General features: G+C 37.8%; 2 protein-coding genes across 3 annotated transcripts; one reads left to right on the forward strand and one right to left on the reverse strand.

Moving 5' to 3' along the window:
- Positions 1 to 4: 4 nt before the first annotated feature.
- mia3 (MIA family member 3, ER export factor) lies at positions 5 to 16,607 on the reverse strand. Of its 2 annotated transcripts, XM_023347377.1 has the most exons (28): positions 16,290 to 16,607; positions 14,577 to 14,710; positions 14,412 to 14,498; positions 12,221 to 14,315; positions 11,409 to 11,696; positions 11,104 to 11,234; positions 8,364 to 8,495; positions 8,146 to 8,167; positions 7,975 to 8,063; positions 7,816 to 7,893; positions 7,496 to 7,606; positions 7,321 to 7,392; positions 7,131 to 7,235; positions 6,926 to 7,048; positions 6,748 to 6,835; positions 6,567 to 6,622; positions 6,378 to 6,468; positions 6,134 to 6,272; positions 5,821 to 5,983; positions 5,689 to 5,724; positions 5,241 to 5,308; positions 4,933 to 5,018; positions 4,613 to 4,726; positions 3,374 to 3,436; positions 3,247 to 3,293; positions 3,079 to 3,147; positions 2,304 to 2,700; positions 5 to 728 (listed from the first exon to the last, which is right to left on the reverse strand). In XM_023347377.1, exons 1-28 carry the CDS (start codon positions 16,459 to 16,461, stop codon positions 472 to 474), a joined length of 5,313 nt encoding a protein of 1,770 aa, XP_023203145.1. In that variant the 5' UTR covers positions 16,462 to 16,607; the 3' UTR covers positions 5 to 471. The 2 variants fall into 2 exon arrangements, with proteins under 2 accessions (XP_023203145.1, XP_023203146.1); XM_023347378.1 differs by lacking the exon at positions 3,079 to 3,147.
- Positions 16,608 to 18,048: 1,441 nt separating this feature from the next.
- On the forward strand, positions 18,049 to 23,498 carry taf1a (TATA-box binding protein associated factor, RNA polymerase I subunit A). The gene is made up of 11 exons (XM_014475060.2): positions 18,049 to 18,273; positions 19,263 to 19,407; positions 20,142 to 20,305; positions 20,411 to 20,524; positions 20,607 to 20,805; positions 21,004 to 21,122; positions 21,479 to 21,637; positions 21,739 to 21,805; positions 21,959 to 22,082; positions 22,170 to 22,324; positions 23,019 to 23,498. The coding sequence occupies exons 2-11, from the start codon at positions 19,284 to 19,286 to the stop codon at positions 23,063 to 23,065; spliced, it is 1,272 nt and encodes a 423-aa protein (XP_014330546.1). The 5' UTR covers positions 18,049 to 18,273; positions 19,263 to 19,283; the 3' UTR covers positions 23,066 to 23,498.
- Positions 23,499 to 24,051: the final 553 nt, after the last annotated feature.

Consider the following 24,051-nt stretch of genomic DNA (forward strand, 5'->3'; position numbering starts at 1 on the left):
CGGACAGAGTTTCCATTCTTTATTATTAAATGTTCTAGCCAACATAGTAAAATAAGTTATACATCTGGCCATCGATTTACACATTTCCTTAATACGGTTTGTAATGAACCAACATGTTTGGGGAAGATAAAGGGATTCCTGAAATGTTAAAACTAAAACCTCTCATCTTCTGCTGTTTTTTTTATATATAATTTCCACAGGAAACATTAAAAAATATGTCCCTCTAAATCACTTATTTTTTAAAAAAACAAATCAACACAACTTGTATTGCATAATAACCTGCAAAGAAAAATTCTTAACTCATAAATTTCAGACACATAATTTATGATGACTTTTTTAAAGACCTTATATTTTAATAAACATCATTGCAATTTTATATGACAGAAAACTGAAAGCCATCATGACCTAATGTTTGGACTTGATTTGTTATGGTGTTACTACAGTGAAGCTCCGTTCCTTAGCGTTTTAAGGCTAGACCATTCCAGGTCTGACTGAATCCTGAGGAGCCTCCTGCTTCAGGTGCGTGTCCGGAGCGGGGCCGCTCTGGGGGCCCGCTGAGTTCTGGGGGTTACTGGGCAGCCCCTGACCAGGATGTGCAGGAAGGGGCGGGCCTCCGGGTGGCGGCACGCCTGGCGGCAGGTCCATGAGTGGGCTGATGTGGTCTCTCGGTCCTGGGAAGCGCATGTCATGAGGGATAAGTGGACGGGGCCCCAAAGGTCTGCGGACACCTGCATGGACAGAACGAGGGATGAAAAAGAATGAGAAACAGCAGAGAAATGAGATATGAATTTTTTTTAAACATTTTCTTATGGAGGAATCTGCTTCAACCAGCTAGAGACTTTTTTTCCCCCTCGTTTACAAAAGTTTAGATCAGGGGTGTCAAACTCCAGTCCTCAAGGGTCGGTGTCCTACAACTTTTAGATGTGCCTCTGCTGCACCACACCTGAATAGAATAATTAGGTCATTAGCAAGGCTCTGGAGAACTGATCTACACAAGGAGGAGATAATTAAGCCATTTCATTCCAGTGTTTGGTACCTGTGGCACATCTAACAACTGCAGGAGACTGGACCTTGAGGACTGGAGTGTGACACCTGTGGTTTAGATGCTCAGTCAGACTGGAAGGAGAGCATCTATCAGATCTTCCCACAGTTTCTCGTTTGCATTCAGTTCTAGGCTTTGACTGGACCAGTCTACAGGATTTCTGCAGGTTTCACCAACTCAAAATTAAGACCTTTTTTTTTTTACAACAAAATATCTGTACAAAAGAAAATAGCATATTTTATATAGTAGTGCCATGATTTTTTTTCTCTTCATAAAAATGTGTGTAGCATTGTATGGGTGGATTTTTCATTTGCCGAATTAAAAAAAACAAATACACAATTATATTTTAGTAAATTCTTGTCAGCTCAGGGTATGATAAGCCTGGCAGGCCACCAGACTTTTTTTAAGACCTTATAGTTGGTGATCAGGTATTAATCTTTCAATAACACATTATTGTCAAGTGATATTTTCAAATTTCCTATCAACTTAAACATTTGTTTTTAACTCAAAAACGTGACAGGCTGCTGGAGAAATGACTGTCCTTGCGCCCAACCACTGGCCTTAGCAGGTTTTCTGGGGGAAACCTTGGAGCTGTATTAAATACTGACCGAAAATTGTGGTTCTCACATTATTAAACAAAACAGGAACCTGTCAGGTTGCTAAATAGAAAAATAAAAGATAAAAAACACAAAAGATGTGAAACACTTAATCAAGAACTGCGGACTCTGTGTCAAAGAAGTGGACAAAATCTGATCTAGCTTTCCAGATGGGACGATTGCCAGATACGCAGTTATACAACTGTACATTTTTGAAAGGCATGAGTAGAGCCTTCTGCACAAGCAACAAGAATGCAACAAGTGGCTTCTGTCTTTTCCAGCAGCCATTGTACAACGCATACAGCGGTAAAACAAACTGACAAAATGTCCTGGATCTCCGCTTGGGCTGCTAGGTGACAGGCTATGCTCAGCTGGGGTTACTAAGTAACGGCACAGTGCATGTGGATTGTGACTTAATCAAACGGCTCATTTTTCAGACACCAAAAACTGACTTTGTGATTTTTTTTCAGCGCTTGGGTTGTGTTTGAAATATAAAAACCTGCAAAATGTTAATTTTGATTGAAATCAATTTTAATCTAATGGTACCATTAATCAATAAATTGTTAGCATTCCCAGTATGTACTGTCTGTTGTTGCCAGAAAATGATGGCATCCCCTTTAGAAAAAAAGCAAAGTGCTAAAAGCTGAAGTAATACGTAAACCTACCGAGCGGTGGAGGCATCGGTCCAAAATTAGGCGGTAGAGAGGGACGGAAGTGTGGTGGTGGCGGGCCTCTTGAATCAGGGCCCAGTCTGGGTTGGAATAAATGTCCATTGGCAGGTCGAGGGCCAAACTCCCCGCCCATGGGTCCAGGCAGGGGCATACCTGGGTGTCCATTGGCCGGCAGAGGAGGGCCATGGAGTGGGGGGACATTTGGAGGAAGAGGCCCTGGTGGGAGTGAGTACGGGCCTGGTCTTGGATGGCCGTAAGGTCCGGGTGGAGGGAGACGGACGTTGGGTCCAAGAGGGAGAAAAGGGTCATGTGGTCCCGGGCCTGGAGGAGGCCTTTGGACCATTGAACCGGGCGAGTCTCTGATTGGAGAGGCCATGAAGGATCCAGGTCCCTGTAAACGACGGGAGGAAAAACGAGATCTAATGTGTGCAGTGAGAAACTTCCAGTGAGATCAGACAGAGTAAAATGTTAGTCGTGCAGAAAAGAGATCCACAGTTATATCCACAAACAAGAGGTGCAGTCAGCTGTTAACCATATACCACCATCTGGATCAATCAGAACCCCTGTGAAACATCGAGTGCAATTTGGTGCATCATCTGTGAGTGAAACCACAAACGTAGAAAAAAGAAATCTTTAAATGGCCCAAAAAGAAAACCAATTCCTTTATTCTCCTCCCGTTCCCAAACCCAGTTTTAGAGAGGAGGAGGAGGAGTTGGCGTGCTTGCATTCACCTTCACACCAAGCACCTGGACTGAACCTTTATACTCACTGGCTCTGGACTCTCTGTGGAAGCCACAGCCTGACTTTCTGTTTTTATCTGTGGATCTATCACTTCAGTCTGTTTTAGAACAAGGACATTCACAGCTGAAACTTCTTTAAGAGCCTTTTATAACGGAGAAGAAATGTAGTTGTTATATCTGAATAATAAATAACTTACAGATCCGTCCGGGTTGGCGGGAGAGGAGCTTCTTGGGCCCATCATGTCTGAAAGATGAACAACTGAGTCTCAAGCAGATTTAAAGCAAACATGATCGATGTGACGTTAAAGCTTTCAGAACACACACCCATCCCCGGGACGTGTTTGTTTTCAGGGTACATGCCGTGTGGATCGGATGGAGGTCGAGGGGCTAAATGGAGAAAAACAAAAAAAGAGAATGAATAAAGAAGGTGAAGCATCTGCCATGTAACCAACAAGTTTCACAACATGGAAAAAGGAAAGAAGGTTAGGATCAATGTCTTTCATTTCACATCAAAATCTTCTGCAACACATTTGTGCCAAAATGTAACATTGTTCCAGACTTGAATTTCCAGATGAATGAACAAACTGATGAATGGATGGAGAACAATATCAATGGTGGGATGGACTTATTTACAAATTGGTGGTTGGATATGTTTTTCCCTCCAGGAATTTGGAACTATTAAGACAAAATCACTCATCGGTCACAAACCTGACCAATCATCTTAACATTTTCTGTATTTCTGACCAATCACTGTAACTCAGTGATATTTTGACCAATGCCAGTACATCATGTTAAGTTTAACTAATATTCAAATCCTCCTTAATTTCTGAACAGAAGTTGTGCTCACTGTTGCTTTCCACATTTTTAAAAGGAATCTTTGACACAACTGAAAGTGGAAAAAGTCAGTTTGTAAAAAGTGTTGCAAAATCAGTAAATTTAGGATGCAACAACATAAGAAAAAAAATCTTGCAACATCCTCGAGGGACTGAAATACAAATAGATAAATAAATGGATGGACAGACTGCAAAGAGGAAGGAGAAATAAAGAGATGGATAAAAACATTTAAGACAGAAACAAGATAGAAAACAGTTTGGAAAAAACTAACATTTTTCAAATCTTTGTCACCATACTTCTCTATACATTGAAAATCCTTCAATTTCAAGTTTTATCACACCAGATAGGAACCATGTTACCTTCATTTTAAAGAAAAAAAGTCTAAAAATTTAACACGGAGCGATAATCTTCTTTTGTCCCCCGCTGATAATGAGAAATGCATTGTTTGAGAGCTATAAAGATGCAATAAAATCAACTGCAACACTCATAAAAAAAACACTGTTACAGGGAAATTTTCTGATGGTTTAGCCAAAATGAACAAAAATAAAAGGCAGGAACCAGGAAGGAAATAAGTGCAGGATGCAACGCAAACAAGAAGGAAAGTAAAGTAAGAAGGTGAAAGCTGAAAAGAAAAAAGTAAAATGTGAAAAAGGAGAGAGTTTGTTGTGAAGAGATGTAGTCCAGCTTTGGTGCAAATTAAAGTAGGTGAAGAGATCCACTTGGACTCACCATACGGGTCAATTCTTCGCCCTACGGGGGCAGAAGGAGGGCGCCTCGGACCCTCGATCATTATAGGAGGGGACGGAGCACCCCCACTCACAGGAGAGGGTCCATATGAATCACCTGTTATGACCAAACCATCAGCTTACTGAAAGAAGAGAAACTGCTGACAATACACCTCAATAAGTGTTGATATTCCAGGAACTCCCAGACAACATGGAGTCCACTTATTTAGACAAAAAAAAAACAACAGGAAATGGCATCCTCTCGTTTTGTTTCTGTGGAATAAAAGTGTTGTGGAGAATTAACAACAGGAAGGTTGGATGTACCTTGACGAGGACCTGGAGGCTGACCGGAGTTCGGCCTGAACAGGGGCGCACGGCGCTCATTAAGCTGCGACGTAAGTATGGCCAATCTGTCAAATTAGATAAGAAATTATCAACTGCAGGTTGGATTAAAATAATTGTTTCAAACTAATTTATGTTATGGAAGAAGAAAAAAAAAATACAAGTGTGCTAAACCAAATTAACTTGATCATCTTAACTCCTCACTCATTGATTTTTCTAGCTTTCTGTCTACAAACCAGATCAAATTCACATTATTCCCAATAACTGAATTCAATTCATTCAATACTCACTTTTCGCGCAGCTTTGAGGATTCTACCTTTTCTTGACTCAGAGCTCGCTCAGCATTGCGAGCATTCACCTGCAGACAACACTGAGAATTACTGTGGAGCCAAATTACAATGAATCGCTTTTTACAAACACTAGCAATCTAGAATACATGGCAAAAGTTGTAACACATTTCTACATATTTTCTGGTATAACGCAGTCTTTTAATGTGAAGCTTGGACTTGCACAGCTGATTGTTTAAAACATGGTCAATAAATACAATCCTTCACAAAATCACAGAATTAAAACAGGGTGAGGATTTAACAATAAACCAATGAGATGTTTAATAACGATGTGGCTCGCTAAAATTTTTAGTTGTAAGCTGACAAAATGTGAAAGTTTAAGTGGTATGAAAACATTTCTAGTTTTCTCTAATTTCACTATGAATCAGTAGGTGAATTCTCTGCAACTTACCCAGTTGGAATGAGTTTTATTTTCCTGCTCTTTTATCTGAAAACGACATAACAAAATAAAACACGGTTTATTAATAACCATGTTATGGCTTCTTTTTTCCAAGCATTACTTTCATTACACATTAACAACTACCTGCTCTTTATAGACCTCCTCTGTCTTCTTCATCTGCTCCTCCATCTCATTAATGCGCTGCCTTAAAAGCTTCACCTGCTCCTCGGCTTCCACAGCTTTCCCTCCCACCTCAGACAGCAGATTTTCTTTGCTGCGCCGCTCCAGCTCCTCCTTTGTCAACCTCCTGTGCAGCAACAGATTCGCGGTCCCATCAGCAAACTATAACTGCTTCACATCTCAAACCATAGTTTCCAAAGAAGAAACTGACATATTCACATATTTCGGGCAGCTTGGTTTAATAACCGGACAAAAGACTGCAGCAGGTTTTACTTACTGCTGCAAAGCATTTTCCTTCTGCTGATACATTTCAACCATGATTTCATTTTTCTGCTGCAGGATCTTGTACTGGTTTTCAATCTGACTCTTCTCACTTTTGAGGGCTCCGATTGAATGTTCCAGCTCCTGGTGTTTTTCTGTTTGCAAAACAAAGCTGCGTTATTCAATGTAAAGCATTTATGCCGTTATGCCAACAATAATAACACAAAATGACACTTTAGAGAACTTATTTTAGGACTGACCCTCAAGATCCTTTCTAGATTTTTCTTCATTGAGGAGTTTTGCCATGAAGCGGTCGCGCTCTTCTTCGATAACTGTGAGAGTTGTCTGGACCTTTTAGGGAATGAAGAAATTAAAAGTGTTCAATCCTTAAAGCAGAACGTCTGCTAAAGCTACAATGACATGTGAAAGTGTTGGCTCTTAAATCTTACCCTGGTAACATCCATCATTTGCTTGATTCTGTTTTTTATGGCCGTTTTCTTATCAGCTGATGGCATTAAAAAAAAACAAAAAAAGCACAATTAGTATGTAATGCAAGTAAAAACTGAAACATATCTGAAGAATTTGACTTAAAAACTTATAAAACAATTTTTTTAAAAGTGACATGCTCACCAGGTGCCACTTCACCATTTGCCAATACACTGGTTTCACCTTTCTGCAAATCGCAAGCATCTAGGTCTGCCAGAAGTTCAGACAGAACCTAACGGAAACATATTTTTGCCTGGGGTTAGTTGTTTTTTTTATTATTATTATTTGTAATGTACAGAAAGATTTTGGTCAGCTGACAAACCTCCACATTGTGATCTTTGAGCACCACAGAATCCTCCAGTTCTTTATGGGACTTTTGATAAACTTTTATCTTCTCATTCAGCTCCTTATGTTTTTCCTCCCAGGCCTTAATACTTGTTTTAAGCTGCAGGAATGAGAAACGTCAGGGGAGAGCTTAGAAAAATCTGCTCTACAAACTGATTTGAAGTGTGTTCATCGTGTCTCACAGTTTTATTCTCTTCCTTTAAAGCTGCAAACTCTTTCTGGAAACATTTGTGTTGAGCATTTCGTGCATCTTCTCGAATCTTGGCTTCATCCAAAAGAATAGTGGACTATGACAAAACAAATATATGGATTTAAAACATGTCTGAAGTAAGAAGCTGTTCAGATATAAAAAGCATGACGTAAGGATCATACCTTAGCTAGAGCTTCTTGTATCTTTTTCCGGCTGACCTGCAACTTTTCATTTGCCTTCTCTAATTTTTCTAGCTGTTGTATAAAAAACAGATTGCATCGTTTTCAATTTGTGTGTGGCACAAATTCATTGTTTTAATTAATTACAGTAATAAGATGAAAAAGAAGGATAAGCTACCCTGCTGTCATTCTGGAGAGAGATGGCTCGCTCTTCCTCTAGTAGCTTCAAGAATTTGTTCTTCTCTTCTGCCATCTGTTCATTCATCTTGTCAGCTTTCACAACTTTACTCTGTAAAAGGCAACAAGAGAACGTTGAATGGCCTACAAATTTTTTATTTTAACAGCTGTAACAGCGCAACAATCTGTGGAAAAGGTTACTTTGTTTCATCAAATAAGCCAGTTTCTAAAAAGCAAAGAAAAAAAAAATCAGACTCCTAAAACATTAAACTAATCTCACCCAAATTTTAAAGGCAAAATAATAGACCCAATTTCCCTTACCTCCAATGCTTGCATCCTTTTCATGGTGCAGCTCACAGTTTCCTTTGACTGTTTCTGATTTTCTTTCAGTTGTTCAGTCTTTAAAGATGAGAAATTATAATTAATACAATTCTTCCAAGTAGTTTTATGATACCAGATGACAAATATGATGTAGCTCACCTGCTTTTGGAGTTCAGATATCTTAGCAAGAGCATCACTCTTATCTTTTATGAGTGTCTGGATTTTATCCTGGAACTTTTTCTCGTCCACTTGTTTCCACATAAAGTATAAAATCAATAACGTTTAAACAAATGAATTGTGGTATAAAAATTGATAACATCCCAGACTTACCAAGGTATTTACTCTTCTTCACCTAAAAGAAATGTGAAGATATACATGAAAAGTCTTAATTATTATTATGTGAGCACTATTGCGTAAATCACCATAAACTGGGTAAGAAGATCCTGTTTTTGTATTATTTATGAATATTTTACCATGCATATGTAAGTCATATTTTTGATGTTATCAAATTAAGCAGACATAGGAGAAAAACGTATTCAATCACTTACTGCCAATACTGTTCTCCAGAAGAAGATGGTGAAGGTAAGAACTCCAATCAAAGCTGTGACAATGACAGCTTGCCAAGGACAGCCAAACAACGTTTCCCCTGGCTTCCACTCCTCTGGCAGCAAAGAAATCATCTGAAGCACAAAAACAAAGACAGAAAGGCGAAAATTAAGCTTGGAAAAGGATAATTTAGGAAAGAAAAACAAAGCTGTGTAAGGAGGAAAACAGTTCTATAATGAGTTACATTTGAATCATAATAGGAAAACCAGTGTCTCACTTTTTCTGCCCTACCTGATGTGTGATGCTTCAGACTCACTTTGACAACTGAATATTTGAAGTACTTTTTCTCAGCCTACTGTAAGGAATTTAGTTTTATGAGATGCCAATAAAAATCTGCCAGCACAAGACCAATTTAGAGTTACACTGATTTTAAGACTCAAATTTCCACAGCAAAAATCCAAGCCTAAAACTAACAGAAAAGGGGCATTATACAAAGCTCCTGGAGAATAAAATCAAATGAAATAAAATTATATGTGGGATTTGAGAAGGTTTAATGATCTTAATTTCTAAAAATACTTAATTACAAAGAAAATGAAACTGATGTAAAATAGTTAAAGTACATGAGTATGAAATTGTTTGTTTACAGGAACAAAATGGCATGAAATGTAATGAGAATTAATGGAGGCACCATTTGGTGAACAGGAGAACTGACCCAGAGCCTAGAAAAACAACATACAGAACATCTTTATGAAAAAACTTTAAATCCACTTCTTAATGTTTACAGCTAATCTTAGACTAAGATTTTATTTATAAAGTTTAATTAACAAAATAGAGTTCAATAGAGGTGGATATAGTAGAGGCCTACTGATAATTAATAGCATTATCACACTATTAAGAGTCAATATTTGGCTAATTGGATAAAGCTTCACTGCCTTAAATTTCCAAATCTATTACAGATTTTAATGAATGAGCCACTGAAAGCTTGATGATAATACAGGTTAAACTAAAAATTGCAATTGCATGTTTAATATTTTGTGCAGCCTTAATAACAAAAGTAAAACTACTATTAAAGTATTTCTTAAAGCATTTTTGTGCAGAGATTAAATTTAAGCCAAAAACAATCAGACTTAGTTACTTTAATGTAATGCAACTCGTTTCCTAATAGGTCCAACATCCTGTATTCAGCCCGCTTTATCTAAAAGCAATCGTTTAATGTTGAAATTGTTCTAATGGGGAGCTGAATTACCCTCAAGAGGAAACTGATCCAAATGAAACATGATAAGAGCCAAGACAAACAACGTCTAAAATTGAGGTCAAACTCGGCGAGTAAATTCATCTGCAGAAAAACACCCACCTCCTCAATTAGCAGCGAGCTAGAACAGCATTTTAATTACCTTATATCTTTGGTCAATTCAACACAGTCACTTACATGTTGCAGCTCCTTAAGTAGAAACACGTATATGTGATCTTGTTCCGTTACAGGTGGTCTCGGTATTGTATCACCCTCCATGGCCATGTCGAAACAAAACGGGAACTAGCCAAACACTGTTTGACAGACACCGGCTAGCTTGTTAGCTACAGCTAAAGTAATCTGTTTAACCAAGATAGCCCTTAGCTTTCAAGCTCAGTTCGCCCGAGAAAAAAAAAATATGATAAAGCCTAAAAATATATTGAAGACCCTAAAAAGGTAAAGACAGGTGAGGAACAAGCCCGCAACAACAGCCTGCTAACGGTGTGAATCAGCTGTCATTCAGCTATTTAAAAACAACACAATGGTTAGCTTAGCTGGGAGCAAGAACACGGCTAAGAGTTTAACTAAAAACGGATTAAGTGAGCTAAAATAATCCGACAGAAGGGAGTCTACAACACAGCGGTATTTAATAAGGACTGTATTCCAAAACGAGGCCCGTCGGTGCTGCTCTGAGAGCCAGCTCAGCATCGGCTGTGTTGAACTTCAGCCTACACCGCGACACACGAAGGGGAGGGCCGTGCGGCGTTCAGGGGAAATCGGAGTTCCAAATTTTAATAAGTTTTCTGCGTGAACTGAAGCTTACAACAACACGGTTCTATAAAATAAAATGAAATCTGTAGCAAAAGTTTGGAATGTAATGCTTTGAGGGAACATATACAAACGACAGTTTCCATAATAACTATTAAATGCAAGTAGAATCTTTTGGAAATATGACAACTTCTGAACTAAACACCACAATGACTAGACAACAGCTTTAGATTATTTTCATTTAAAGTATTTAACTGATTTTGTTTGGATAAAATTCAAAGATAAATGGCAATTATTTTTTAACATTTCTAGTAGGTTAATTCTTTGTCAAGCTGTGTAAGAAAAGTTTTTAATTATAAGCGCAATAAAGAATATGGTTTTAATAATAGTTCTCGTGTTTGTCTGCTAGATCTGCTTAGGACATCTACAACAGAATAGCACCAATGGTACAAAGTTTTTTTTAGCTTGAAACTGAGTACTTTATATTTACTGTTAATGGAAAGGGCTCGTTCAGCTGCCCTAATTCTACAAAACTGTATTTCCCTTCTTATAAAAGTTAAGTCTCTCTCCAGAATATTGCAATAGAAATGCATTTTAGTTTAAGTTTCAGAGTTTGAGTTAGAACTCCAAATAGATTGTTTTTAGCCTTCCAGATCAGCTCCAAACGCATTCAGGAAACCCAAGAAACCTTACAGATGTAGCTTAAATATAACATGTAACACTCGCAACATATATGAACTTACCACAGTGGTCCACTCCACAGTTTTATTCTTGATTACTGAGAAGATGCAGCACATGTAAACAGTTCCAGTTGTAAACAATCCCAATTCTTCCTCAGGCATTTCTGTCACTGTCTCCATAGAGTCCACGGATCCTGACGGAAATTAGCATTAAGTTGCATCAGGTTATCTGTTTCATGAACTGATTAGGTGCACCTGTTAGATCACTTAGAAGTTTGGTCAAATTTGAGTTTATGGCTGTAGTAGAATGAAGAATTATCAAGCCTTAATAGCACATACTGAGTTTATTATTTCAAGAGACTACTAACCGGAGGGATAATGTTCAACTTCAGCCTTAACATCCAACTGATATTCAGGGGTGGGTTGAGGGACCTTTTCCTCTTCGTCTGACACAGTGAGGCTCGACTGGTCTTTGTTTTTATCAGAGTCTTCAGCATCCTTCTCCGGGATCATGTTTTCCTTATTCCAAACCACCTGCTCCTCTTTAATCTTAGTCGACTCTTCTTCCGGATCTACTCTATCAGTTTCTGGCACATTGTCAAACTTTTCTTCAACAATGGGGGGAGTCTCTTCTGCAACATTGGAAGGAGGTTGGTCTGTAGAGCAGAAATGGACAAACATTCGTTCAGATTTGTCTTCGCGACTCACAACTGATGCTCCAGCAATCATTTAGGCATTTATTTATGTAAATTTGAGTACATTATTGACTTAAATCTAACAGTTTTTCAGTTTGGTTTGGTAATAAAAGGAAAAACATCACTGCAGGTGCTCTTTTTTTCTTTGGACCTCAGTAGTTCAAAGTCTTAACAGTTTTGATTCCAGCACATAAAAAAAACAAACTCTCTTTTCCATTCCTGAGGTGAACTGTGCACCCAATAAAAAAAGAAACACCATGTTGGCAGGAAAGTGGCATTCTAGTTGGATGAGTTTTTGAAATATCTGGCTGCCTGCTGTAGACCATAATTGCTTTTAGCTGTGTAAAAATTAACTCAAGATGGAACAGGATATTGGTCTCAATGGTTTTAGAAAGATGACTCTATAATCTCCCATCTGACTTTATTGATCACAGAGAAGATTATGTTGCAACAACAGATTAAAAAAAGCTAAAAATCAAACCTACCATGTGTGCTCTCCAATGGTGTTACTGGTGTTGCTAAGGGTGCACTGTCACTGGACGTCGAGTACTTTTGGCGTAGACTAAAAGCAAGTTCCTGAAAGTCATCAAGCATTTCAGTTTCCTCATCCAAAATACTCGTGTCCGCATGGTGCTCCTCGTCTTGTTTTTTTTCCCGGCTGTCGAGCATCTTCTCAATCTCGTCGAGGATAGTGTTCTCCGAAGCCTCCAGGATGTTCTCGAGAGTACTTTCAACATTTTGCGTGGCATCTGTGTGTGACAAGCGAGTAGCCTTTAACTCTGTGTCCAGATCAGCGAACATGGCTTCCACTTTGAAGAGATTTTTTAGACCCAAAAGCTTTTGGATGTGGTCCATTTTCTCCTCTGTGAAGTGCTCTCTAAGCAGAGACAGCCTCAGTATATTTTCGCTGTATTCTGGCTCTTCAGCCGACTCGGCTAACTGAGTTGTTTCCTCCGTGGGTTTTTCAGCGATAACATCATCTGATTGAGCAGATAAAAGTGCATTTTCATCCTCAAGTAACTCCTCTTTTTCTTCATTAATCTCTTCTTCAGTCTCTGCAACTTTTTCATCTTCATCCTCCTCTGCATGTGGTTGCTCATGAATCTCTTCTTCCACAGATACTAATGTCTGACTTGTATTACTTTGAACATCTGTCACTATGTTGTCATTTGTCTGATCTGGTTTCTCATCGGTTATTAAATGCTGGTCAACAGTGACATCTGAATCACTAGATTGCTTTAGCTCAAAAGATTGGTCTGGGACTTTTTCACTTTCAGTAATACCTAATTCCTGCTCGGACGTAGTTCTGCTTTCATCCGGCACACTGGCTAAAAGTTGTTCTTCCACAACAGTCTTCTCCTGTATGTTATCATCTGTTTTGCCAATTTCTGGATCCTCCAACTCATCTTCATCTTCTTCATCATCTGATTTATCATTATCAGGAGTGCTTATAAGATCACCCTCTAATACCGGCTCTTCTGACAAACTACTCTCCTTTGTTTCATGGGGTTCTGGCTCACTGGGGGAGTTTGATGCTTCATCCCCCTGTACCATTTCATCCTTGTGTTCACTCACTTCTTGATCACCCACATTTCCATCAATGGAAAGCGTCTCAGGATTGTTTTTCGTTTCGTTAATTTCTTGCTCCACAGAGTTGGATTGATGAGGATCTAGAGGAAGTGGCTCCATGTCCTCTGGATGTTTTTGATTGTCTGGTAAAAGGGGTTCCGTCTCACTTTTCTCAAAACTCTTCTCAGATTCTGCAGCAGCTTCCTCTGTCTCATCCTCATCCTCGTCGTCTGAACTAACATCCTCTCCTGTGGTTTCTCCTCCCGTGACAACTGAAAATACTGCATCTCCAAGTGATGTCCACAAGTTTTTCTCCTCTGTGGCGTTTGGTTCTTTTTTTTGTGCTGGTGGAAGTTTCTCTTGCTCTTTTGAAGAATCCATTTCCAGAGTGTCTGTGGGTTCCTCCAAGAAGGAAAGCAGTGGAACCTCCTCTTTACGTTCTTCTGAATGGTCTTGTAGATCTTCACTGTCCTCCTCTTCATACGGAGTAACTTTAGTGGTGATTTTTTCTTCTGTGACGACAGCATCAAAGGTCGTTCCAAGGGTGGGTTTCAACTGTGGGATCTGCACTCCTTCAGAAACCGTCACTGGAGCAGTCTCCACATCAGATTCATCTGTGGTTTCACTACTGTCTGGCATAATTTGCACAGGAGACTCTGTTAAATTCTGTTGCCGAACTTCCTCGTTCTCTGTTACAGGCACAGTGGCTGTATTAGACCCTTCGTCTTTCAACAAAGATGAATCTGTTGAAGTGTTTATTTCAAGTATAGGCAAAGAGGCACTTTGGTCTTCATGAAGCTCCTCTAACTTATCAACATGTTCAGTTTGTGTTTCAATCTCAGTCACTTCCTCTACTGATGGCTTAGTTTCTTCCTCAATGCTCTCTGTGTCTTCTCCTGTTGTTCCATTATTCTCACCATCATTCTCCTCGACAGACAGGCCTAAGAGTAGGTCTATGTCGTAAGAGTCAAACTTGTCATATCCAGTGTCAAAACAGACAAAATCTGTATCCTAAGAACAAGCATGAATGAAAATTACAATACATACTATGCTTTACATTATTAGATATTCATTCAGTAATTTAACATGCACAATATCTTCACATACCTCTGCTTTAATTTCAAGTTCTTTTTCTGTATAAAGGTGGTTTACAGCTAGAAGGTCCTTTGGGAAATATCCAAAGTTGCTTCCGACCTTTCAGGAAGAAATGGTTTTCTTTATTAGAACAATTTAGGCAAGAAAGTGATTATAAATTAAACACAGTATACTCACACTTCCTGCCCATAGGTCAGCCCTTTTTCCGGACAGCTTATAGTATACATATATAGTTTCAGATTTCTTAAATGAAAGGAACCGACAATCAGGTCCTGAGAAATCTTTTACAGCTTTTCCCCGGCAAAGAAGCACTGGAAAAAAAAACATATTTCAAGGATGCATATATTACTCTACTGACATAAACAATAACAGTCCATCTATTTCCAGATGTGCCATTTAGGAAACTGCAATTCTTAATAAATTAAAAAATAAATCTGCAAAGCCAGATCGTAATGAACTGGCAAGACATTTAATCAACTCCACCATCCCATTTAAAATTTAAAGTAGAAATGAGCCGGAAAAATGAGATTTGATGTTTTGTGAGACGAACTAGTATTCTGTTGTGATAAGCCACCAATCAAAAGATTACCAATACATTGATTGCCACCAATCAAAAGATTACAAATACATTGATTGCCACCAATCAAAAGATTACTAATCCTTTGGTGCCTTAACAAAACTAGTGTCTAATTTTCCTCTAAACAAAATCACATATAAACTGCAAGGGAATTTGTTGGCCAGTCAAATACAGCAATTTCTTGGTAGAGAATTGTACTTTTGGTAGAGTGGGCACATGTAAAGTCCTGCAGGAAAAAGAAATCAGGATCTCCGTAAAGCTCATCAGCAAAGGGTAATGAAGTGCATTAAAATTCCCAGATAAACTGCTGTGCCGACTTTGGATAAAACATAGCAGGAATAACAGCAGCAGCAGATGGCACGGCTTCTAACATCATCACTGAACTTGGAGACTTCACACAACACTTCAAAACAACTTGGGACTCTGTGCCTTTCCATTCATTCTACAGGATCTTTCTTTCCAAATGAAATGCAAAATTTGTTTCATCTAATAAAAGGACTTCTGACCCAGTAAAACACTTCTTATCTAATGACTGCAATCAATTTCCACTGTGCACCTGTGTGGTGACTCTTGAGGCACTAACTCCAGGTGTTTTGAATCTTCTCGACTAGATTTTGGTTCACAATCCTCTCAAGGATGCAGCTATTTTTTCTTTCAAAGCTTTCCATTAAAACAACTTGGACATGGCATTATATGAAGAGCTAACATTTTATTGACAAACTTTAATGTGTTGCTAGTATTGTACAATCTATGAATAAGATTGCATTGAAAATCCTTTTTTAAGCAGTTGTTACATAATATTCTAACCTTTGTATATTTATAAGCCAGAATTTTTTCAAATGAACAGCAATAAACACTAATATTCATACGTTTAACTCCTTATATTTAATTATTTAAAATAAATCTAAATTTAATTTATACTCTAATGTTTCGAGACGCAACTGCATAAATTTAACAGTGAAGTCAAACGCCTGTTAGGACCGAGTATGGCACTAACGTGAGGTTGTCAAGCCGGCCGGTGGCTAATTTTTGAGCTAACGTTAGCGAGGCAGGCCGAAGCCACCAGAAAGACAGCCAACACAACCCGAGTCCGCCCAAACTGTCCGTATTAAGCTGCTTTTAATGTCTATCATATTCGCTTTCCCCGGTATATGTCACAGCTAAACTGAATAACCGCAAGAGGCCGTCAAGGTCGCAAAAATCGATGGGCAACAAGTGAAGAGATAAGGCTCCGTTTATGGCTAACTGTAGTATCGGGATGAAGGGGAGGCGACAGGACTCATCCGTGAATTTCTCCAAGACAGCAAACTTACTGCTGCACTCCTCGTCGGCGCATCTTTTAAAGTCGGAGAACCTCTTCTCCAAAGCTGCGGTTGAAATAAAGTTGAATAAAAGTAGCAAAAAGCCCTGTCGGTAAAAGTGTTTTGCTGCCATGTTGGCAGTTTTGTTTGCCTGGCTTCTTGATTCCTCCGCTCGCCGGAGCATGAGCACTGGCTGGGCAGCAGGAGCCGACACGTCAGCAGATCAGATCCGGCTGGGTGTAGGCAAGGGTGGGCTTTCACAGGATCTGCGGGTGGATGTGTGGCTGCCCCAGGTGACTCCAGGAAAAACGGTGCAGGTGGAGATCAGAGTCAGCACATGAGAAGTGCAGGCTGCTCTACAAGTTTTAAAACGGGAACTTCTTGTTTTTTCGCCTCTCATTCAGATGTAATGCATTTCTTGGATCCTCCTCATTAAATTTGTTTAATTGCCTTTGAATAGATCTTGGATCATTCCAGTAACTTCATCTTTGTAGGGGAGATATTTGTATCCTGGTGCTACACAAATAAAATCGTAAAAAAAAGAAAACAGCCTTCATGAATTATACCTTCTAACACTTGAGAGTGGAAATTATTAATCATTTATTACAAAAGCATTGAATCTTTCCATTTTTTTTGGATGCATCAAAAACTTTAATGTATTTTATTGGGTTGTATGCAAGTTTATTTTTTATGCAAGTCAAAAACCCAAAAGGTGTGGCATGCGTTTGTTAAAACATCCAGGGGCCGCCACTTTACGACTACCATTTGAGGTGCGTTGCTTCCCAAAAGTGTCCACACCGCTGTTAAAATGACAGATTTGGGAGACTTAAACATTCACATTCAAGGCATGATGGATACTGCAAATGTTTCTACCTTTAATGGGACACCTTGCACAATTCAACACACAAAAAAACCCTGTAAAATAGAGAGTTCAAAAAGTGCAATAACCTGGTTGCATGATTCATCGTTCAGACATTAGCTAAGCCTTTCCAAAATTCTACCTTTTTTTGGTGAAATCATTCTTTGGTTATTGTAGATGTACTTGAACTCACTGGGACACTGTTTGTATGAAGTCATTTAGGTGATATTGTGTGCTGTTTTTGTGACTAAAAGTACATTTTGACTTTGTGAGCTACAACCTCTATTTTGGTATCATAAGACCATAACAGTTTTCCAAAAAACCTTTGGGAGATTTTAGTCAAGTCTGGATGTTTTCTTAGGAAAAAATGCTTTTGTCTTGCAGTTGCAAAAAAACTTATACAAACAAGGCTAAAGTCAGAGTGAAATCAATATCCAAAGGCAGGAGCAAGATGTAACCTGATATCCAGGAAGCTAAACCAAAAAAAATCTGGCTAAGTTACAACTAAAACAAACAATATTGAATAAAAGCTGGATAATCTTATCTTACCACAGAAAAAGTAAAACAAAATTAGAAAATATGGGGGAAAAAATAAGAGCTAGACGATTCATAAAGGAGTATGTTATTGTAAAATCAAACGCTACCCTTAACACCACCTCTTCCGGGTCATTGAGGAGCCAATAGAAGTACAGATTTTGATTTTACTTCCTTGGCTACCCTGGAAGTGAAGTTGTTTAAGTTACAACTAAAACAACCAATATTGAATGAAAGCTGAATAATCTTATCTTACCACAGAAAAAGCAAAAATAAAACAAAGTTAGAAAATATTTGGGGAAAAAAATAAGAGCTAGACGATTCATAAGGGAGTAAAATCAAACGCTACCCTTAACCTCTTCCGGGTTATTGAGGAGCCAATAGAAGTACAGATTTTTATTTTACTTCCTTGCCCAACCTGGAAGCATGGCAGCTACAAAACAACAGTTAATTTAAGTTTTTTTTTTAAAAATTCATTTTAGTAAAGTAAGACCGATTAGCCTCTTAGAATTAGGCGATAAATTAACGATGTAAAATGCTAATAGCATAAGCTAACGAATTAGCTATTCTCTGGAATATTCAAACATGAATTAATTCTAAAAGGTAAGTGTGATCAAACTTTGTGTTTCATGAACTTGGCTGTCTATTTCTCTGTTAAATTATATTACTGATGTAGGAAGGTTACTACCAATTCGTCAAGAATATGTGAAAGATTTACTAAAACAGCTAAATGGAACTCCTGAGTTAGCATCTCATTAGCATCTCTCTGCACTTCAGTTCGTTTATTTTTTAAAACAAACTATTGAGCACTTGTAGAAACAAAACAAAAGCACAATTTTTGAGAGATGTTCGAAACAAAAACAAAAAACCTACACATGTTTAATGATTTAAAAGATTATAGTATGTTTTAGATCAGACTACATCAGTCATAAACAAAAATAAATCTACCTGAAATTTTCTCAAAAATTTGATAAATTAGAGAATAAATACAAGCCAATTTCTACAACGTCTTTAAGTAAAAGGGTGCTTTGCAGCCTTTAAAGGACGGATCCACCTAAAAGAATCGTGATTGGGTCAGTGTGATTGGTCTATAAAAATGCATGTTGTCTGAAATGTTGGAAGAGGTTAGAAAAACATCATTGTGACAGGAATTACATTCAGGTTTTGGCAAGTACATAGTCCACTTAAATAAGTAAAAAAGGTTTTTATATTTTATACAGTGCTCACTAAAACATTGAACAACTATACATGAAATGGAACGTGTAAAAGTACGCATAAGAAAGCAGCAAGACCGAAGCCTTAAAAGAATAAAAAGCAAGAGTTATCCTTCAGTTTACCAATCAGTATAGCCAATCAGATGATCAGGACCTTTTTTTTTGTCCCTTTATGTCAGTGTAAGAATATTTTTACAATATTTTGAGTACATTATTTAAACAGTATTCACACATTTTCTTGGTGGTAAAATAGCTTTTGTTCGATATTAATAGAAGTTTCTTAAGTCGTCTTGTTCACTTGGAAATTTGTGGTGATAGAAAGAAACACTTCTAGTAAAAGGTATCTTGGTTCACATATATACCCATCTTACGTTTCAGAGTGTCCCTGGTGAGCTGATTATGGAAGCCTTAGACGAATATTTGGGCCCTCCTGTTGTCCTGGAGGATGAAAGCGACTCCTCAGACTGCAGCTCCAGAAAAAGACACAAATCAAAACTCCCACTGGCCAAATCTATGTGTGTAGGTGAGAAATTTAGCATCCAGTTTAGCATGCTACATAATTTCCAGTGTGCATAATGTTTCATATCCAAGAGTCAAAATTAGCAACAGATGCATAACAATGAAATACAATATCAAAAAGTCAGATTGTTTTGGTAATTTAGGTAGAACACTGATAGACTCATATAGATGAGTGATGTTTATTTCTGTACATTTTAATGATTAGGACTTACTTACAAATATACTTAAATGTAGAATTGTAAAATTCTAGGCTAGGGTTGCACAATATATTGCAAATTTATTTATCACTGTACACAGTATGCATATTGTAAAAAGAACTGCTTGCACAGATATAGGTATTGGTTAACTATTTAGGTAAAATGCTTCCAGCCTCTATGTTTCTGAAATAAATTTTGGTGACACTTCCTTTTGTTAAGAGACATTATAAGGAGGTAAAATCATTAGGAAATAACTAACTTATTTCATCACCGTCAGATCTTGGCAAGAAAGCATTTTTTTTCAATAAAACATTTAATAAATTTTTTTTTCCCATGGCTGGTTAGACTGCTAATTATCTGAAACAAAAGTTATTGCTAAAGAGTGTTCAGAGAAAAACAAATACCGGTACATAAATTATAATGATGTCTGAAATTAATTTATATAATTCTTTGTAAAAATAATATTTTTAGCTGCTAATATCAGAAAAAAAGTTCTGGCAGTAGTGCATACCTTGATTTGTGTCCTTCCTGAAATTCTCAGAGGCACGCGTTGAAAGTGGCTTTCACAAGACGTGCAGGATTTGTCTTGAGCACGTCCGAGAAGCAATGCTGCACCACAGATGGCAGGAGGCTGCAGAGTACATGGCCAGTTACACCCAGATATTAGAGGACAGAAATAAAATCAAGGCACAGCCACATAAAGAGGTAGGTTGGTTGGTTTTTAATTATTCCAACATTTTAAAGATCTTCTTCATGCAAGTTTTACTTCTGTTTGGGATTTGTATTGATTCCTTTCACACTGTGTTGCAGCTTGTTTGGAGAATCAGCACCGAGATCCTTCACCATCTCCCCAACGCAACAGTGAAAGACTACAACATCATATATGAACAAATGAAACACTCAGGAGTTAAACATTATCTGATGGTGTGTGTGCTAGCAAACCTCAGTGCAGACTTTTCATTTTGTGCTGCGGTTTTATGACTTATTTATGTATTTGTTGTATTAGATTTGCCTGGAACATTCTTTCCACCTGATGCTCCACGGCGACATCCAAGCTGCAAAGCGTCAGCTCTCCATCGCTGAGAGCTGGAGGCACGGGAAAGAGTCGGTTTCTCAGCTTCCTCGCATTAAACTGATCCAGGCCTACAGGAGTTTGCTGGATTACATAATGTGGTGTGACAAAAAGTCAACGCTCTCCATAAACAGTAAGGCCACACTTGACCTCACACCATTAAAGCATCCATTATTAATCAGATTCCTCTCAGAGACTTTTCCAAGTCTTTATGTAGTGTTACACTGCCCCCTAAGGGGCAAACAGAAATACTGCATGTCTATGGGAGACCTAACTTTGGAAAAACTATTTATGTGGCAACTTCATTTATTTCCTAATGTATGTTTTTTAGACTCTTTTGAATCAGACAACCAAGGAATGCACACCTTCTTCAGACTTGCCGCTACGAATCTTCAAGACATTTTGAAAAATCCAGGAGTTTGGGATCCCTTCATTCTTTGTTATGTTGAGGTCAGCACTGATTCAAACACTCTGAAAGGAAGGAGAAGGCATGTGTTTGGAAATATGGACATTTTCTGAAGGCATATCATATATTGTTAAACCAATAATCCTTTTTTTTTAGTTTCATGTAAAATCTTCCATCTTTATTTAGTTTAATCATGGTATGCTATGCCTATATGCAGTGAAATAATGCAATGCACAAAATATCTGATTAGTTAGGACTCAAATCCATTTATCTTTTAAATGGAGGCATATATATCTTGTTTCTTTAGGTGTGTACACAACTTTTTAAACATATTTTAGAATATGCTCAGTGTTAATCAGTATAAAGAAACGTAGCAGCCTCCTATCTTTTACATTCCCAGATGCTGGAGTATTATGGAGACAACGAAGAGGCTCAGAAAGTCCTGAACGACTACGCGTACGACAACAGCTTTCCCCCAAATCCCAACGCGCATGTCTACTTGTACCAGTTCTTAAAGCGACACGATGCTCCTGACAAAAAGCTGATGAAAGTGTTGAAGGTATAATGCATCGTTAAATAATAACAATATTCTCCATATAATTTTTTCCCCTCTGTTTAATAAGAACAAAAACAATTGAATATTTTTGTATTTTATTGTAGCACCTGCATCTGTTAGTGCCAAGCCATGAACTGATGTTGGCCTACAGTTGCCTCTTGCTTCAGTCAGGTAAAAGCAGATTGTTTTTCCAATAAATGTGGAATAAATAACAAAACGGATGAAATCACTGAAATATCTGTCATCTTTCAATGACTTCTTTCAAAATTTGTCTGCTTAAGTATAAAGTCATGTCCTTGTTTTTGTGTTTTCTATTTTTTAAAGAGAAACAAAGTCATACCCAGAAGGCTTTAGGAGTCCTCCTTGAGATGCTCGACTTCCAATGCTGGAGGAGCAACCTGGACGTTTGGAAGTGTTTACATGCCGTCATTCACCAACTGCTGCAACAGTACGCACACATCCTTGGACGGAAATTAGATTTCTAATTAGAAATTTCCTACACTGCACCTGATTTACTTGTGTTAAATAACACCAGGGAAGAATGGGCGACTTCAGTCCAGGGGCAGATGGCTTTAAGGAACGACTGGTGGCCCGCTCTGCATTTCACGAGCTTCCATGCAAAGAAAGACTTGGAGGAGAACAGCGAGCTTTTCAAGGTGAAGGCATCACTGGCAGAAATCCTCTGTCCAGGTTAGTGGGTCACTGTTTCAAGTTTACTTTACTTGTTCTGACACTTTTTTTATAGTTGTTAAAACACCTGGAACATTTATTTATTATAAACCTTATATAAGAGCTAGTCTACTTAATATATAACTTATTTGTTGGTTCTTTAGAACATGTTTTTAATTACACATTTCTGGTAATTAGTGAGTTGGTAAGTAATATATTTCAATAAATTGAGATTAGATAAGTGTTCACTTCTTCCTACACCTTTTCAAACAGAGAAATAGTGGGAAGGTAATTATTTTGTTCTTGGTTACGTATGCATATGTTTTCTCTTGTCCTACTAGTTTTCTTTGTTTTTAAAATCTGTTTGAAATAAACAAATAAATAAACACTTAAATTTACTTGAAAAGAAAACCTTAAAGTGTGAAATTTACTTTTATTCATTTTCTAATTCTGATAAAGTATAGAAAAAAAGAAGACTTATCTACTTTAGCGTTTATCTATTTGTCAATGTAGCTTTTTTTTTTACACCGATTTATGTTAAATGTACATGCTTTGTCTTTTAATTTGCCACCACTTGTTTTACCCATCATTACTGATTGAATTCAGAGTTTGGAAAATGAGGGAAGTATATAATAAAAATATTTCAGAATGCAGTGAATGTATTACATGTAATCTAAATCTGCTTTTCATTGGTTTGTTGTTTCTCTTCCCGTAGGTCGACCTTTGCGGTACACTGCTGAGACACAGATGCTGACCAGTTAAATGATTTTGTGCAGCTACAGTATGTCTTGTTCCCTGAATTTTTAAAAAATCTTGCAATAAATTGGAATATCCACTATGTGGAGCTGTTGTTCTGTTTTTCTGTATTAGAATTTTAAAATTTTGTTTCAACAGAGAGAAGCTCTAAAAGTGAGCGTTTACATGATCTTTTTTCCAGCTTTTATGTTAATGTGTGTCTGACTTAGAGTGAGGCTTTAATGGCAATACTTAACTCCCATGTCACACAGAAACAGCAGTTTTTACCCTGTAATATTTATTTTTTTTAGCAACATGATATACATGTAGCTGCACATGTGGCAGGTGGTTGAAGTTTTCTAATAAACTAATTAATTGTCATGACAAATTGTCAGCATGCCTACTTTAAAATTCTCCGCATTTTCTGTGCTAAACTCGAGAAATAAATACATTACAATTTCACCAATCTGATGTCTGAAACAATATATTTTTTGAGTGCACATGATCCTCGCTTTCAGATTCCATTCTTTCCTCACTTGCATCCATGAAAAGAAGGTTTTATTCAGCAGTATGCCTGTGTTTATATTAATAATAAGAGCAAGTGTTTTTAATGATTCTGTGTTGGTTCCCTGCAACTTTAGTGAAGCAGCAGCTCAGTCAGGCGTGTTCAATGTGTTGCAGTTGTTACATAAACCGAAGCCCAAAGCGTTTGCCCGACAACAGGAGCAGCTGGAAGAGGCATCTGGGAATACACGACACATGTTTAATCATTCACAACTCTGGGACCAACGAGGATGGTTTAATCAAGAGCAGAGTTCTGGATTCTGTTCCAGATTTTCCACTTTTAGAGTTAATTTTGTTCACAGCAGCCTAGAGTAATGAAGTGTTTCTCGTGTAGGGTTCTCCTCGCATGCTATCTTATTTAAAGCATCTTGGGGTTTTGATTTCTTCAAGATCGCAACAGTTTGATTAACTGTCTGCCTTTAGAGGTTGATGCAACCCTCATGCAGCTT

The sequence above is a fragment of the Xiphophorus maculatus genome, chromosome 15 (genome assembly GCF_002775205.1).
Source record: "Xiphophorus maculatus strain JP 163 A chromosome 15, X_maculatus-5.0-male, whole genome shotgun sequence".
NCBI lineage: Eukaryota > Metazoa > Chordata > Actinopteri > Cyprinodontiformes > Poeciliidae > Xiphophorus > Xiphophorus maculatus.

Coding starts and splice junctions, on each gene's coding strand:
- mia3 (XM_023347377.1), bottom strand. CDS start 16,461: ATGCTCCGGCGAGCGGAGGAATCAAGAAGCCAGGCAAACAAAACTGCC. Junction 11,697..12,220: donor ACCATTGGAGAGCACACATG/GTAGGTTTGATT, acceptor TCTGCTCTACAG/ACCAACCTCCTTCCAATGTT. Junction 3,294..3,373: donor CAAACACGTCCCGGGGATGG/GTGTGTGTTCTG, acceptor TTCATCTTTCAG/ACATGATGGGCCCAAGAAGC.
- taf1a (XM_014475060.2), top strand. CDS start 19,284: ATGGAAGCCTTAGACGAATATTTGGGCCCTCCTGTTGTCCTGGAGGAT. Junction 20,525..20,606: donor GAGTTAAACATTATCTGATG/GTGTGTGTGCTA, acceptor TTGTTGTATTAG/ATTTGCCTGGAACATTCTTT. Junction 21,638..21,738: donor AGCTGATGAAAGTGTTGAAG/GTATAATGCATC, acceptor ATTTTATTGTAG/CACCTGCATCTGTTAGTGCC.